The sequence below is a fragment of the Citrus clementina genome, unplaced genomic scaffold (genome assembly GCF_000493195.1).
Source record: "Citrus clementina cultivar Clemenules unplaced genomic scaffold, Citrus_clementina_v1.0 scaffold_7, whole genome shotgun sequence".
In the NCBI taxonomy this organism is placed as follows: Eukaryota; Viridiplantae; Streptophyta; class Magnoliopsida; order Sapindales; family Rutaceae; genus Citrus; species Citrus x clementina.
The window spans coordinates 17,832,176-17,846,587 of record NW_006262075.1 but is presented as its reverse complement, the minus strand read 5'-3'; the positions used below and the strand labels follow the sequence as shown (position 1 = coordinate 17,846,587).

General features: G+C 33.6%; 2 protein-coding genes across 4 annotated transcripts in view; both read right to left on the bottom strand.

Annotated features, from left to right (window-relative positions):
• Nucleotides 1–3,319, bottom strand: part of LOC18037546 (general transcription factor 3C polypeptide 5) — a 12,664-nt gene extending 9,345 nt beyond the window's left edge. For 2 of the 3 annotated variants that reach the window (XM_024180132.1, XM_006427862.2), the window contains exons 1-7: nucleotides 3,082–3,318; nucleotides 2,837–2,983; nucleotides 1,822–2,164; nucleotides 1,628–1,720; nucleotides 1,432–1,522; nucleotides 1,106–1,172; nucleotides 5–47 (exon numbers count right to left, since the gene is read on the bottom strand). In XM_024180132.1, coding sequence (XP_024035900.1) covers nucleotides 5–47; nucleotides 1,106–1,172; nucleotides 1,432–1,522; nucleotides 1,628–1,720; nucleotides 1,822–2,164; nucleotides 2,837–2,971 — 772 coding nt within the window. In that variant the 5' untranslated portion in view covers nucleotides 2,972–2,983; nucleotides 3,082–3,318. Of the gene's footprint in view, nucleotides 1–4; nucleotides 48–1,105; nucleotides 1,173–1,431; nucleotides 1,523–1,627; nucleotides 1,721–1,821; nucleotides 2,165–2,836; nucleotides 2,984–3,081 lie in introns of all 3 variants that reach the window. The other variant, XM_024180134.1, reaches the window with a different exon arrangement.
• Nucleotides 3,320–6,839: 3,520 nt separating this feature from the next.
• On the bottom strand, nucleotides 6,840–14,030 carry LOC18036169 (crossover junction endonuclease EME1B). Its single transcript, XM_006427859.2, has 12 exons — nucleotides 13,654–14,030; nucleotides 13,146–13,280; nucleotides 12,969–13,042; nucleotides 11,862–12,047; nucleotides 11,639–11,792; nucleotides 11,414–11,523; nucleotides 10,078–10,253; nucleotides 9,907–9,970; nucleotides 9,713–9,831; nucleotides 9,129–9,218; nucleotides 8,335–8,449; nucleotides 6,840–7,540 (listed from the first exon to the last, which is right to left on the bottom strand). Exons 1-12 carry the CDS (start codon nucleotides 13,940–13,942, stop codon nucleotides 7,361–7,363), a joined length of 1,692 nt encoding a protein of 563 aa, XP_006427922.1. The 5' UTR covers nucleotides 13,943–14,030; the 3' UTR covers nucleotides 6,840–7,360.
• Between the last annotated feature and the right edge of the window lie 382 nt (nucleotides 14,031–14,412).

Below are 14,412 nucleotides of genomic sequence, written 5' to 3'. Positions count from 1 at the left end.
ATATCTTTGATGTTAAAGTCAATTGCAAGACCCGACTCTATATCCTTCTGCATAGAAAACAACAAAAGTCTTGTCAATTAAAGCATTACTAACCATCGCCATATGATATGAGATTATGTGCTTGATAGCGGACAGAACATTGCTTTAAATAATATAGTTGACATCTGAAATGAGACATGTAAAGATTACTAAGTCAGATCATTCTCTTTGGAAGCACAATAAATTGCAGCCGAAAAACTTCCCAGAAAATGATGATGCATGGAATTCTGTTTCTTTCCTATTGTATGTACAATTAAGGAGATAAAGATAGATTCAGCCTCCTCCAAAGTGTATAATCAGTTTCAAATTTTTCATGTGTCAAACTCCAAAATAAGAAATTCACTTTGAAGCTCCATCAAATTTTTAAGGGGTTAATCAGTAGAAATTGATTTCATTTAATTAACTGTTAAGCTACATTTTTAATCACGAAATAAGTTTGACTCCAATTTTTTATCCATAAAGTTCACTTATTAAAACTAACAAAAGATTAACACAAGAATGTTTATTAAGAAGTATTGTTTATAAATGCATTAGCATTTCATATTTTAGATATGGGCTTCACAAGCAAAACGGTGAACAGGTAAGAGGGCCCTATCATGACTTAACCATTCTATTGCTCAATATCAACCAATTCCAACTTTATGACTCCTACAGCTTTAAGCTAATATAAAAGAACAATATTAATTGTATTTATTATTATTAATACTATTTTCTCAGAAACAAAAAGAAGTATATTAATTGTATAATATTGGGTATCAAATCTAAAGCACTGCTAAAACTACTGCGTCCAGATTAAATATAAGAAATCAAACCCATAAGAAGAAATGTGTGGAGCAAGTTGCGGAAGATAAACATCTACCATAGCAAAGACTTGGTGGAACTTATTAGGCTATCAAATATGACTAAATATGGAAATGTATTATCCCATATACATACACATATAAACATTAGGCAATAAAAAATCAATAAAATAAAAGTAAAAACGTTTTGGCGGCAACTTAACAGTCTAAAAAGTAAACAAAATAGAATAAAAGGAGAACAGAAGTATTAACTTTTTCATCAATACCTCTGAAATGTTTTGCTCAACTCTTGCTTCTTTCTTCAATGAGCTTGGAATGACTGATGGTCTTAACCTGAAAAAGATTAAATAGTCAGTCAGGAAAAATAACGCGCGACTAAAAGTTCTTCAATAATCTAGCAACAGATAGCTGTAGATTATATATATATCAAGATAAAGGAAGTGGATTTTGTTACATAAAAATTATGAAATTGGTCAATGTAGTGCATTTAATTCAATGAGATATGTAATATAAACTCTCCACGGAAAAATCTTATTAGGAATCAATTAAACAAGGTTCAAGTATATCCAAATAAGAGAAAAGTGTGCCTTACACTAAATTTTCTGGAACATCTTTAGGTGCAAAAAGTGGGGGCAATATCATCATTACATCGTCCTCATCTAGATCTATGAGACCACCCTTCTCTGAAAGTTGAGAATAAATCATTTTGATAGGGAAAACGAACCAAACATGATATTTTACATGTCACTTCTCAAGGAGTAGAGAAAATAAAAATATAAAGGCTTCACCAAACTGTGGCTCCTCTACTTCTGTCCAGTTTCTCTTTTTCCTCCGAGCAACATCAGCATGAACAGCGACAACATGTTGGTAGTCAGCCATTCCTTGACAAATTTTAGAAACAAGGAAAGATCAACTTATTAGTAATGAAGATAAATGAAAATGTCAATGAGCATATAACAATAGCAAACTATTGAATTCTGACCATCAAAGTGATAAGCCTCAGAGACCCGAGCAACAATATCAGCAAAAAGATTTACTTGGTCTTCTGATTTCTGCTTTTCAGCTTCTTTTCTAGAGACAACTGAGTCACTTTCAAGCTGATGTATCTCTGGAACATTTCCAACATCAGCTGCATCATGCAATGGATGCTTGAATGTCTGGTTGGAAAGTTTAGGGCTTTGGCCATCACAAGGCTGTGACGTCTTCTTTTTAGACATTTTTAATAGCAAGTTGTTACAGGGACGAACTTCTCCAAATGCAGGGTGTGAGTATGGGTCTTCAGGTCGGAAACGAAGCTCCAACTTGTTAGACTTTGAACTACGAGCCTAAACAGGACACGATTAATCATAAATTAGCAGCAGTTTGACATGAGAATGAAATAAGAATTTACTCGGAAGCACAGAATTACAGCCCCAAAATCATATCTCGGAAAGAATTGAGATGGCAAAAATAGATGTTAAATTATAGGAGGAAAAAAAAAAAAACGGCACAGGCTTATATTCATACATTGAAAATTTCAATCTAAACGAACACAAACTAATTTTCATACATATAGTAAAACAAACATATATAAATCGCCAGCCATACAAGCGACTTTATCTATCTTACCATATATTCAAGAATTTATGTTCCAGTGATTCTTTACACATCCTTGACTCCTAAAAGCACATTTCGATGAGCACATATATCCTCACATGCCCTGTTATGCCCTAATCCTTGGGATCCCATCCATTATACACACATAAACATGCGCAAATACTAACCATGGAATAAATAACATTTACAAACAAAATTATTTCTTCTGCAGCAGATGACAGCTATTTATGCAACTTAAAACCCAACAGCTAATAAGAAAAGAAACAATTATCACTTTACTCAACATCTACGGACCCCATATCATTACAAGAGCAAGAGCAATACTGACACATAAAATAAGCTTGTACTACATTAATTACAACAAATATTGGGAAAATTTCATAAGTGTAGTTTGTTTGGACCTTGAGAATTGCTTCACTTCCGCCAAGAGTCTGAATTGCACGAGATGTTGATGAAGAATAACCTGGATAGTGAACCGCAAAAACCTCATTGCTCGGTAAATTTCCAGAGACTTTACCGTCTTTAATAACTCCCATTTATTCTTGCACCTACAAATTCACCAAAGTTTTTGAAAATTGAGAAAAAAAATTAATTTTTTTGGGAAGAAAAAGTTACTGAATTGAAGGCTAATATTACTCAAAATTACCTTTTTAAGGGTTTCGGGGTCGCCGGCAGTGGGTTCTTCTGATTTCCGGTGGTGTTGCAAAGATATAGGGTTAACTCAACTCATTAACTCTGGCCGGCGGCGGCCTTTCTTCTGGCCGGAGCTTTTACAAGTTATTGGGAGTTTTTGTTCCGCATATGCTGCAAAACTCATTCTTTGTGAAAAGTACGCTTTCTTGACAGATTCTTGAAGAAGTATACCCAAAATTATTGAAATTATAGAAACACCCTTAATATGTTGGAAAGAAAATTATTGTCGGTCGCGCACGTTGAAGGGATGAGTATGAGAAAAGAAAAGGGCAGTTTTGGAAAATTTGGTCTAGTTTTTTTTTTTTTTAATCCTGTTTATCGCCAAAGATTTAATAAGTTTATACCATGTAGCCTTTCAAATTACAATTATATTTACACGATCCAACTATGAATGAATGTTGATTAATGTTATCTTTTATGAATTATTTTTACTCTTTTTATTATTTATTTTTTATGTTTATATTTTGTTTTTGTAAGTGGAGGCTTTCTCGAGAATGTTATTGCTTTATGCTCTTTCTATTTTCTATTATAAAATTTATCCCCACAAAAAAAAAAGATTTCTACTATAAATGTTATCTTTTCTCCCTTTATTTCTTTGTGGTCCAAAGAAAGGTTCAATTTAAAGGCTTTCTCATTTCTTCTTGTATATGTAGTTATGATTATTGTATTGTTTTTTTTATTACATGAGATTAATGCTCAAACTACAACTTATATTATATGAGACTATAACCGATATTTACAAATCAGACTATTACTGGGACCAACTTACATTAATGCTAATGGAGTTCTGCCCAGATTTTAACCCTCACAAATATTCGAGAGATGTCTACTGCTCACTCTTAGATAAAAAAAATAAACTACCTTCACTCAATTTTTAATTAAAAAAGAAAATATCCCCACAATGTATTTATGGGGGTTCGAACTGCTGCCCTCCAAGTTGGAGGACAGCAGCCCTGACCACTCGACTATTGTATTGTTTTTTGAAATCTAGGAAACACACGCAAATATTATTGCATGAATTCCTCTCTAAAATTCTACATTGCTGCTTTATTTATCTTTACTTCCCTAAGTTGAAGAGGCCATTAGATGTATTTTAGAGTTCGTAATTAATATAATAGCTCATAGATGTAACAAGAGCCGAAGGAGAGGTAAAGAATGATCGAAAGTGAATTATTGGCATCGCTTCGTGGGAAGAATGTAAACTTCAAACTTGTATCAATAAATTCATCTGTACTTAAGAAGCCCCATTAAAATGGACTCACAAGTGATGGGTCTTTAAAGTGTTTCTGCCCAATTTAATTTAATGCGTCTAAATGCACCCCTACAGATTGCAAGCCCATTGAAATAGTAAAGCTCAATAGTTTGTTAATTAAACAGGCTCGTCAATCATCAATCTGTAGTTAACATGCAGTGCTCGGAGGCAATAAGAAAGAAACACGAACAAACAACAAACACATGACGATCATCGATTTATATTACAAGCTCCTTATACACAAACTTCAAAACATAATCACAATTCAATTATGGGATTAAAAAAAAAAAAAAAGAAGAAGAAGAACCCTAATTTCTGTTGCCAAAGAACAGCTTGCTTACTTCAAACATCGCATTAATCATCACTGAACTTGTTCTTGATCCACTTGAAACTGTTGCGAAGCGATGACTTGAGCTTACCTTCCATAGTGTACATATTATAAGCAGCCACCCTTTTCCTCCTCTTGCTCTCTGGGTTGCCTGAAGAGGCTAACACATCCGCCTTCCCGGTCGGACCGTTGAAGCTATAAGATTTCGACCGATCCTCGAACCCGAACTGGGCGTCGAAGCAGGAGCTTGGATTCCCTGAAAATGATTTGCTTTTCTCCATGACCCGAGAGCTCCCTAAGAAGACAAGGTGAGGTCTATTTACTTCTACTTTATAGAGCACAGGCATAATAATGCGAAGCTACTTTTTGATATATAAAATTGCATGCAAAAAATTTATTGGTGCATGTCAATTAGTGCGGTGTGCATGGGCTATGACGTGGACTAAAGATTTGATTATTACGGAGTATAAGGAAAAATTTTCAATCTGGAATTAAAATTCGGATGAGTTTTGACAATTTATGAAATTGTCAAATAATTTATAACGATGTAAAATTATATTTACATTGTTGTCAATTCGTCTTATATTTTAATAAGAGTTTAAGATCTTAGATCATATCACCATTCTATGAAGTTGAATCATCAAGAATCAAGATTTTTTACATAGTATCAAATGGATTTCTATTAGACAAAATAATTTGCCTTGCAAATAAAAAGGATAGAAATGGCTCATAATTCCAAAATAATTAACTCAAAAATAATATTTCATGAAAAGCTTATGACAATTTTTATTGACTTTGACTAGTGCCTTCCCCAGCAACTCTTCTTAAGAGCGTTAACATATGAATAAATATCGAAGTTTTAGATATGATATTGATGTAAACTAATTTAATATAGCTTGAATTCAACGACTACGAGGCTTAAGAACTTTAAAAATAATAACAATAATGCATGGTTTGTTACATGATTTAAAATTTATTTTTTTTGTCGTTTTTTGAATTTAAAATAGGTTAGAAATGACACTAAGATAATAATTTATAAATTTATCATTATAGGATTCCACTTTCTACAAGAGTGAGAATAACAATTTTTATGAAAAAATAAAATAGTGCTGCACATCTTAAATTTTTTATACTAAAAACTTATAAAATATAATTAGTTTACTTAAATTTTATAATTTAAGATAATTTCTTGAAATTAAAAATTTAAAATGTTTAACATTTTTTTTATTAGAATTTCTTTCATTGCTGCGAGAGCAAATTATCACCGAATGTTTATTGGGACTTGGAGTGGAGCTTTTAATGACACTAATGATGATGGAATGTTGGTAGAAATAGTTGGTGGAGATGGTGGGCAGAGCACGTTTAAGGTATGAAATGAAAAGGCCACCATTGATATCGAGGTGAGGTGGAGGCCCCATTCAAAATTAGGTCCATTAATGGTGATGCCCACAAGTTCTGTATAATACGGCCTTGCAGATTACTTTAATAATGTTATTGCTTTACTTGTTGCTGGGCCCTCAAGGCAAGCCTCTGTGCCTCAATTTCAAGCATTTCACTCGTCACATTGAGAGGATTCATTTTCCAACTCAAAAAAATAATAGTACTAATATTTCCTCTCCAAAAAAAAAAAAAAAAAACCCAACTCATGTGGCACTAACCAATGAATGTTACGTATTAAGCTGCTGTTGATTTTTTATACCTTTATCAATGTGATAGATGAAACATTATGTTAACATGTCAATTGCTAAAAGTGTCATCACATTAATAATCGTATAAAAAATCAATGACTATAAAAAGTGTCTTCCAAAGAGGATTCAAAATTTCAACTCATGTGGCACTCATCAATGATTGTCACATATTAAGTTATTACTTATTTTTTATACCATTATTAATGTGATAGATGAGACACCACATTAAGGTGTCAATCGCTGCTATCTATCATATTAATGATAGTATAAAAAATCAATCACCACTAGAAGTTTCTTCCAAAGAGAGATAGCAGGATCAAATTGTATATGTGACCACCAGGATTATCAAATATAACTTAAACCAACATCACAATTTAAGTAATCGTGGTGGAGGGAAGCCAATCTTCAACTCATCATACATAAATCAATATAATTCTCAATAAAATCTCTAGGATCAAAATAATAATGACTTCACTTAGATTGGCTCGAATCTTAAAAAGCTAATCGTGAAAACAACCAGATGAAGGCAACAAGATTTGTTTGGAATTCAGAAAACAACAACAATCCGAGCTAGACGGCAGTATAATAATGGATATCCAATGGCCACCACCTAAGCAATCATCAAATGCTTGCTAGGATAAACAAATACAACAATCTAAGACCACATATCTCAAATCCATTAATTGGCCGTCGCTTCAGCTCACATCAGTATCTCATCAGGCCAACCGATCTTGAGATATTACAAGGACACAATGAATTTTCAGACGCCATTTAATAGGAGTGCTCTAAGTTGGACAATAAAATCATGCATACTTGGAAAATGTAGGAAATAGGAAAATATATAAACTGCTGTAGAGATGAAGCATGTGATAAAACTACAGATGAACTTGAAAACAAATATACACACCTGTAACGTTGTTGATTAAACTAAAGCAAAAACCAAGAATTACCATCGGAAGTTACTTTAATTTGACTGACATCTGAAGAAATCAGCACCGTCTTCAATATCATCTGTTTTGATGCTCCCACTTTGAGCTATGAGTATTCTGTACACTCTCTTTGAGCAAACCTCTCCTAGTTTTCTATTGCCACCAAGTAATCCGTCGACAGTCAAATCCTTGAGCAGAAACTCCTTTTCATGCACCTGAAGTTCCAAAATAAGAGCAATACAAGTATTTTGTTTTCGTGAGTATTTTAAGAAACAACAAACACAAGTCAAACCATTCATTGTAGTAACAGAAACAGAGTAGAACAAGGTCACATCACCAAGCATTACTGTAACAAGAGGTTTTCTGCTATCATATCTGGGATCCATTGAAAATGGGTTTGTATGTGTGTTTTTATTTATTTATATATTTGCTTAATATAAGAACCAAATTAAGAAATATTAACATAAAGATATTGCATAAAACTTGGTACTTTGACGCGAAAGATGCAGTGTGTAGGATTCGGTTTTCCTTACACCCTAAACCCAAGATGCAGAGCTACTTAGAGAAATTTTGGATGACGTAATAAGGCAAGCACCAGAAAGGATCAATTACACCAACTGTGACGCTCAAACTAGCTCTGTGCTGCTGAAAATCTTTTTTCACAATCCTTTATTATTTATATATCTATAAAATAAGGCCTCAATGAAAGTAGTAACCAACAACACAACCAAAGTGGACAAAACCATAACATGTTATTGTAATTGCAAAACTAAACCAATTCCTCCAAGAGGGAAATTATATAGATTTTCTTTCTTTAACAGCACAATTAAAGATGGTAAAGTACAATCTAGATGCTATCCAGGGTACAATGAAGTCCTTCAAATTTCTAGGCTCATATAAAGTGAACAAAGTCATACAGGTGTTCAAAACAAAATGTCAAAAAGACAGCACATATTTACTATCAAGTATCAATCAAATATAAAGAAGACATTTTTGCCTTTACACTTACTGATTTACTAGGGTCCATGTAAATGCTCAATAGAGCTTTCATAGTAGGGTACTTCTTCCATATAGCAATGGCATATCGTGGCTGTACCTTTGGAATAGATACCAAAGCTTTTAACCTGGACATAACAGAGAATTCAGATATAAAAATTCAGAGCCTGCTCAGAAAGCAACATGTTGCACACTAATGGTTGGGGATTAACTGGTGAGAAAGATAGCAAAGCCATGAGATGCATGAGAGACATGGAAGGCTCTACTTAGCATGAAAGTGAAAAAAGGAGGTCGTTCAGCTTAATAGGTAGCGGATAATTCTACAAATACCAGGGAGGTCACAAAGCATGATATGTAACTCATCAGTCAAAAGCGGCACTACTATTGCCAATATTCTATCGATTATTCGTCAAAGTTATCAATGTAGCTGAAACAGGCTGTTATTGTATAAGCTGATAAGCAATACCATCCACACGCTTATCAAATTTCTTTCGTAGAACATCTATCCAGTGCAAGTCTGTGACTGAGCTAAGTACCACTGTCCAATGGCTTAATGCACAAAACATAGAATGTTCATATATCCTTTTGCAACAGAACAATAGCTGGGTTGGTTTTAACTATTTTAGATAAAATTACATGACAGTAAAATTCAAGATGAAATTTCCTAAATATTTTGTTCCAGAACGTTGAGTTCAACAATTCTAATCAAACAATTTCAACAATTCATTTTGACATTTTTCTTCTTCAGATGAATCCAAGTAAAAAATACAGTTAAAGATAGAGAGTACGAAATTATAGCATACTCACCACGGGCTCTTTTTTATTAAATTCTTATCTACAGAGTCCTTCGAGATAAGGGATCCATTGGCGTTTACAGATAGTCGAGTTAATTTCTTTCTGCAATTGAAAGTATGAAGCAGTTTCAGATCATTTACCAGCTAAAATATGGAAAAGAATGCAAGACTCACTGACACATGTGCACAAGCATACAATACAAGGATGAAAGATAAGGTGTTCCTTCAGTTGTTCATAGAAACAAACACCTGTAAAAGTCTCCAATAGTAAAAACCCCAAGTAATTTAAATGGGCTGGACAGCTAAATAAGACTAACATTAATAAACTTATAACAGTATATTAAAGAGTGAGAGACATATAGTTGTATGTTCAAATAATTGTTGAATTTTTTCAGACTCAAGATTTTCTGAAAGGAATTTATTTTTCAATTGAGGCAGAAAAATATATAACCTAAGAAAGAAAATAAAACTTAAAAATAAAAATTAACTGCAAAAGAATATAGAAATGATATCAGGATTATGTTGATCACTAGTCTGTATTGTTTCCATCTCACTCAAAACCAAGATTACACTCATGACTATGAGATAATACAGTACCTGAATTGGCAAGAGGCTAGGCTACTTGTTAAACCAACAACATGTTCAGCTACTTCAGCTTCATCAATACACTGCCTGGAATGTACCCTGAAAAAATGGGTGGTCAATTTTGCCAGCACCTGTAACAAAAATTCTTCAGTTATATAGAGCATTAATATATGGTAATTGTTTGGAATCTCAGTAAGTCATTTGACCTCCTCAACAGGTGGACGTCTCCAACCACTATTATTTGCTGGATTCTTATACCGTTCCTTTTCTCTGCCACATTACCAGAGTCCATGTATCAATAGATTGCAATATTGCATCTCAATTGCCGACAAATACCCAGCAAAAATAGTATGATACTATACTTATCAACACCTTACTTTTTACTTATATGTGCCATTAACCTATTTGTGAGGTAGCAAATTGTATGAGATGGATAATGCCTTCGAACTAAAGAAACGTGATCCATAAGTGATTCATTGAGAACAAGATTACAAAACTCTTCTGCCTCATATATGAGTAATATGTATGGAATTTCCATTCCTTGGGGAGATATCTGTGACAAATAAAAATGAGCATAAGTCAAAATGTTAATAATCACAGACACGTGCAAATTAAAGGTTCACCAGAACAACAATATTCTCATGCATACATATAAATTTGACATCTGAGCGAATGCTAATTTTGACAATCAAGAATATTTCATTTGTTTCTAATTTTATTAGAAAAAGGAAAAAAGGAGGAAAAAAAAGGAAAAAAAAAGCATGAACAAACGAAGGGATGACATATATTACAATATAACTATCAGACCAGTAGTTAGAAGTTCGTAGTAGAGAATTCAGACTATTTCAAAAAATTATATAAATAGGTAACATATAAACTTTCCCAAGACAATCTCATGTTATAAATTTTAAGTAATAGATATCGGTTAAGTCGGTTAAGTTAAGAATAATCAGAAAAACTCACTTCTGATGCACAAAAGCTTATCATATGGTTATTTCTAAAAATACCAAAATGCTAACAAACTTGACAAGCCCACAAGCTTGTCTTGGAATACAGCACCTCAAAATAAAATTGGCAAAATAACAGTCATTGGGATTCTCATCAATAGCTAAAACCCTCATATTGATATTGCATGAGCAAAGCGGTGTAATAAAGGGGCATAGAAGAACTTAAAAACGATGTTGACCTCTATATCAATTTAAACCCCCAAGAAAAGGAAAAGAAGATAAAACAAAATAGGAATCTTATATCTTACAACTTGAAGGGTAACTAGGCATAAAAAGAAAAATCAATAGCACTTTAAAGAACATTAGCATGTGATAAAAAATCAATTCTTAACCAAGTTATACAGACAACAGGAGACAGATGAAGACAATAACCAACATTTGAGTCACAAGCATTTTCGAGTAGCCTTCAACCAAAGACTTGGAGTCACACTGTCACATATGCCTTAAAAATTCACAGGAAATAAATTTCTGGTCATATAATCATATTTTCTACCAAAAATACAGCATTTATTAGGGTGATCAAGCATCAATATTCAATGAAAATACGTCATTTACTCAGTTAATTCCAACCATTCGCAGAAGATTAAGAACTACCCTAGTTATCAGACTATGATGTCATGTCAGAGGTACAAGGGAAAACTAAGAATCCATAGATATATTGAGTATCGTAGCAAGAAAAATCTTCATATTCAGTCCAAACAGTTACCTGGGAAATATGTTCAGGAACTGGCATGGTCCACACAATTGATCTTTCAATTGGATTTGATGCTATGCGGTATTTAAATCTTTTTTCTGCAAACCTTGTAAGTAGATGGCCTGTAGGACAAAGCAGAGAACTTATCCCATAACCAAATTGGAAAAGTAAATGACAGTAAATTAGCATCGGTAATGAATCACCAGAAAAGAAAAGAAGATATAAAAAAGAACCAACCTCCAACTGAACCCAATTCAACTACTTTTGCATCAATTTCAGTCACAATAGAATCTTGTGCAAACTTCCCCTTTGCCCACTTTTGCATTTCTTTCTGCAATTTTTTTGATTCTGCAGCTTCAGCCTTCAATGCTGCCTTCCGAAGTTTCTCTTCCTGTATAACAGATTCTGATCAGTCACCCAAATATTGAGATGAAACTGGGACCCTCAATACGCGACTTACTTCCTTCTTTTTCTTCTTTTCCTCCATAAAGAGCATTCTTTCTTCCTTAGTCATCTTCTTCTTCTTTCCCACTGCTTCATCCGTGCTTGTTCTATTGTCAGCATTGACTTGTAAGCTTCTTTTTGTATTTAGCAGATTACCCATCTGCTCCATGCTAAAATTTTCTTTTTCAGGACAATCTTGTAGCTGTTTGAATGTCGTCAAATCATTAGTATCTAGGTAAACACAGTGGAGAAACTTGATTGTTAGCGTAACCCCATTTTATTTCCACAAAGAACTAAAAAATAACTCAAACCTTGAAATAGTTAGCTAAAGATATAAAACAAAATAAGCTACCCAAACTACAGACACTCAGAAGAAGAGATACAAGTGCACCACAAAACTCCATAATTTTTTTTCTTTTTCTAGTTAAAAAATGAAAGTCACAAGTTTCAATAATAAAGTAGAAGCAAAAAGTTACTGCTGAGAAAAAACTGCCTAAATATCATAATTTGGGAAACAAGCAATCATAGTATCATGGCCAAAATTATAGCAGTAACTACAGCAGATACTGAACTCAAATATAATTCAGATATGTACATAAGAAATGAAAACATGTAAAATATATTTACAAGTAATTAAGAAATCAAACTAAAGCAGATATAGGACAACTGATGTTATCAATAAGTAAGTGTAATGTCATTTCCTCAATTTGCTAGTCTCCATGAACTTTAAATAATATTGTCACCTATATCCAAGCTGGTGAAGCAAGCAAATGTCTCTAAATCAGCATACTTATGCATGGATACATTAGCATTTATCATGCCAACAGTAATGCCATATAGCATATTAATGCATAGGAATCAGCTTCTTGCTTCAATACATGAACTTGAAATTCAAATACCCTCTACAGGAGGTTTTGATACACTACAGCTGTAATATTCTGGGTTTAAAGTGGTACCAAATACTCTGTACTTCCTTAAGAACCATCAAGGTTTGAACATCTGGAAGATAATGGTTAGCAAGTAACTCAGTTTCTATAATTAAAGCCTAACTATTTTGGTATCACTTAATCCAAGCATGTTTTATTTTGATGTATTACTATCATAACCCCTCAGTAGGAAATACCAGGTCCATATCATATTCTGAACAGGTTGGCTGTGAAGAGCTGTCCCCAGACATTTGTATGAATCCAGCATTTCCTGATAAACAAATTTCCTGTAAATTTTTTGTTTATATGAAGGAAAACAAACACCTAAACACAAAACAAAATTCTTACTAGTTCTCAAAATATTTCCAACTCACCAATTCTTAAATCCCATTCTGAGTCCTTTTCATCATCAGAATCAGAATGCACCAATTCATTCTGCCCCAAATCTACCCTTCCAGAACCACTTTCACATTCGTTGTCAGACTCTAAACATACCAATCTACTACTTCCTGTGATATAGCCAATAAAAGAAATGAAAAAGCATAAGCAGCGGCAATCAATTACCATCTATCTAAACACAGGCCATTTGAGAACACAAAGAACGAGTTACTCTTCCTATTTTGGCAACAAGCACAAGCAATATTAACTGCAAAAAATACTCAACTGCGTTTCAAGTTTAGCTGAATTGTACACTGAATAGCAACGCAAAAAAAATTAATAACCATAAACATTCAATTTGCGTGGTAAAAGATAATAGCATTTCCAAATTACTCCAAAAAAACAACAAACAGTGCGCAATTGCTTGCCTAAAACATCATAACCATAATTTAACTTTTTCATTTTACTTCGATTTCAAACAAACATATATAAAAAGAAACGAACCAGCTAAATTTTCATCTGAATTCGAAACCCTAATTTGAGGATCAAGCCAAGAGCGGGAAGTGCATTTGATAATACAAACATCGGACATCGGCGTCTCGGCGACGAACGAGGGGGTGGACGAAGACGACGGGGCAAAACCCGATTTTTTCGGGGTCGGGTCATCGTCTAGGATCAGAACTGTAGGGGCTACCGGGTGGGGTCCTGTTCGGATTTTTTTGTACGGGCATTGGATCGGGGTTTCGAGGGCATTTTGGTCTTCCTCGTCGGATAAAATGATTGGCTCGGACATTGAAAGGAGCTGCCGAGAGCGAACCGGCTAGAGACAGCTTGTGGTGGTGTTGTGTTATGTGATGTATTTTCGAAATAAGCGCGGGATACTTCAGGAGGAAGAGAAGGTAAAATGAAATACGGACCCCCATAATTTCTTATTATTATTACTTTGTCTAATAGTTTGTTATTATTACAATTATTAATGAATCAGCAGATGGATTTCAGCAACACTTGTCGTCCACTGTTTTCATCTAGATGCCAAGTCGTCGATAAATTTTGACGCTGTAAGTTAGTTTGTCTTTTATTTGTTAGGTGAACGGCATGTCGTTCTCATTGCTGCAGTTTCCAATTGAGTTAATTAGTTATTTAAACTTCATGACAATTTAAACTTATACTTATTTGGGTTCGGATCCAAATCGGAATAGAATAATTTAATTTATTATCATCTTAATATTTTAATTAGGATAGACTGGTTTGAACTAACTTGGA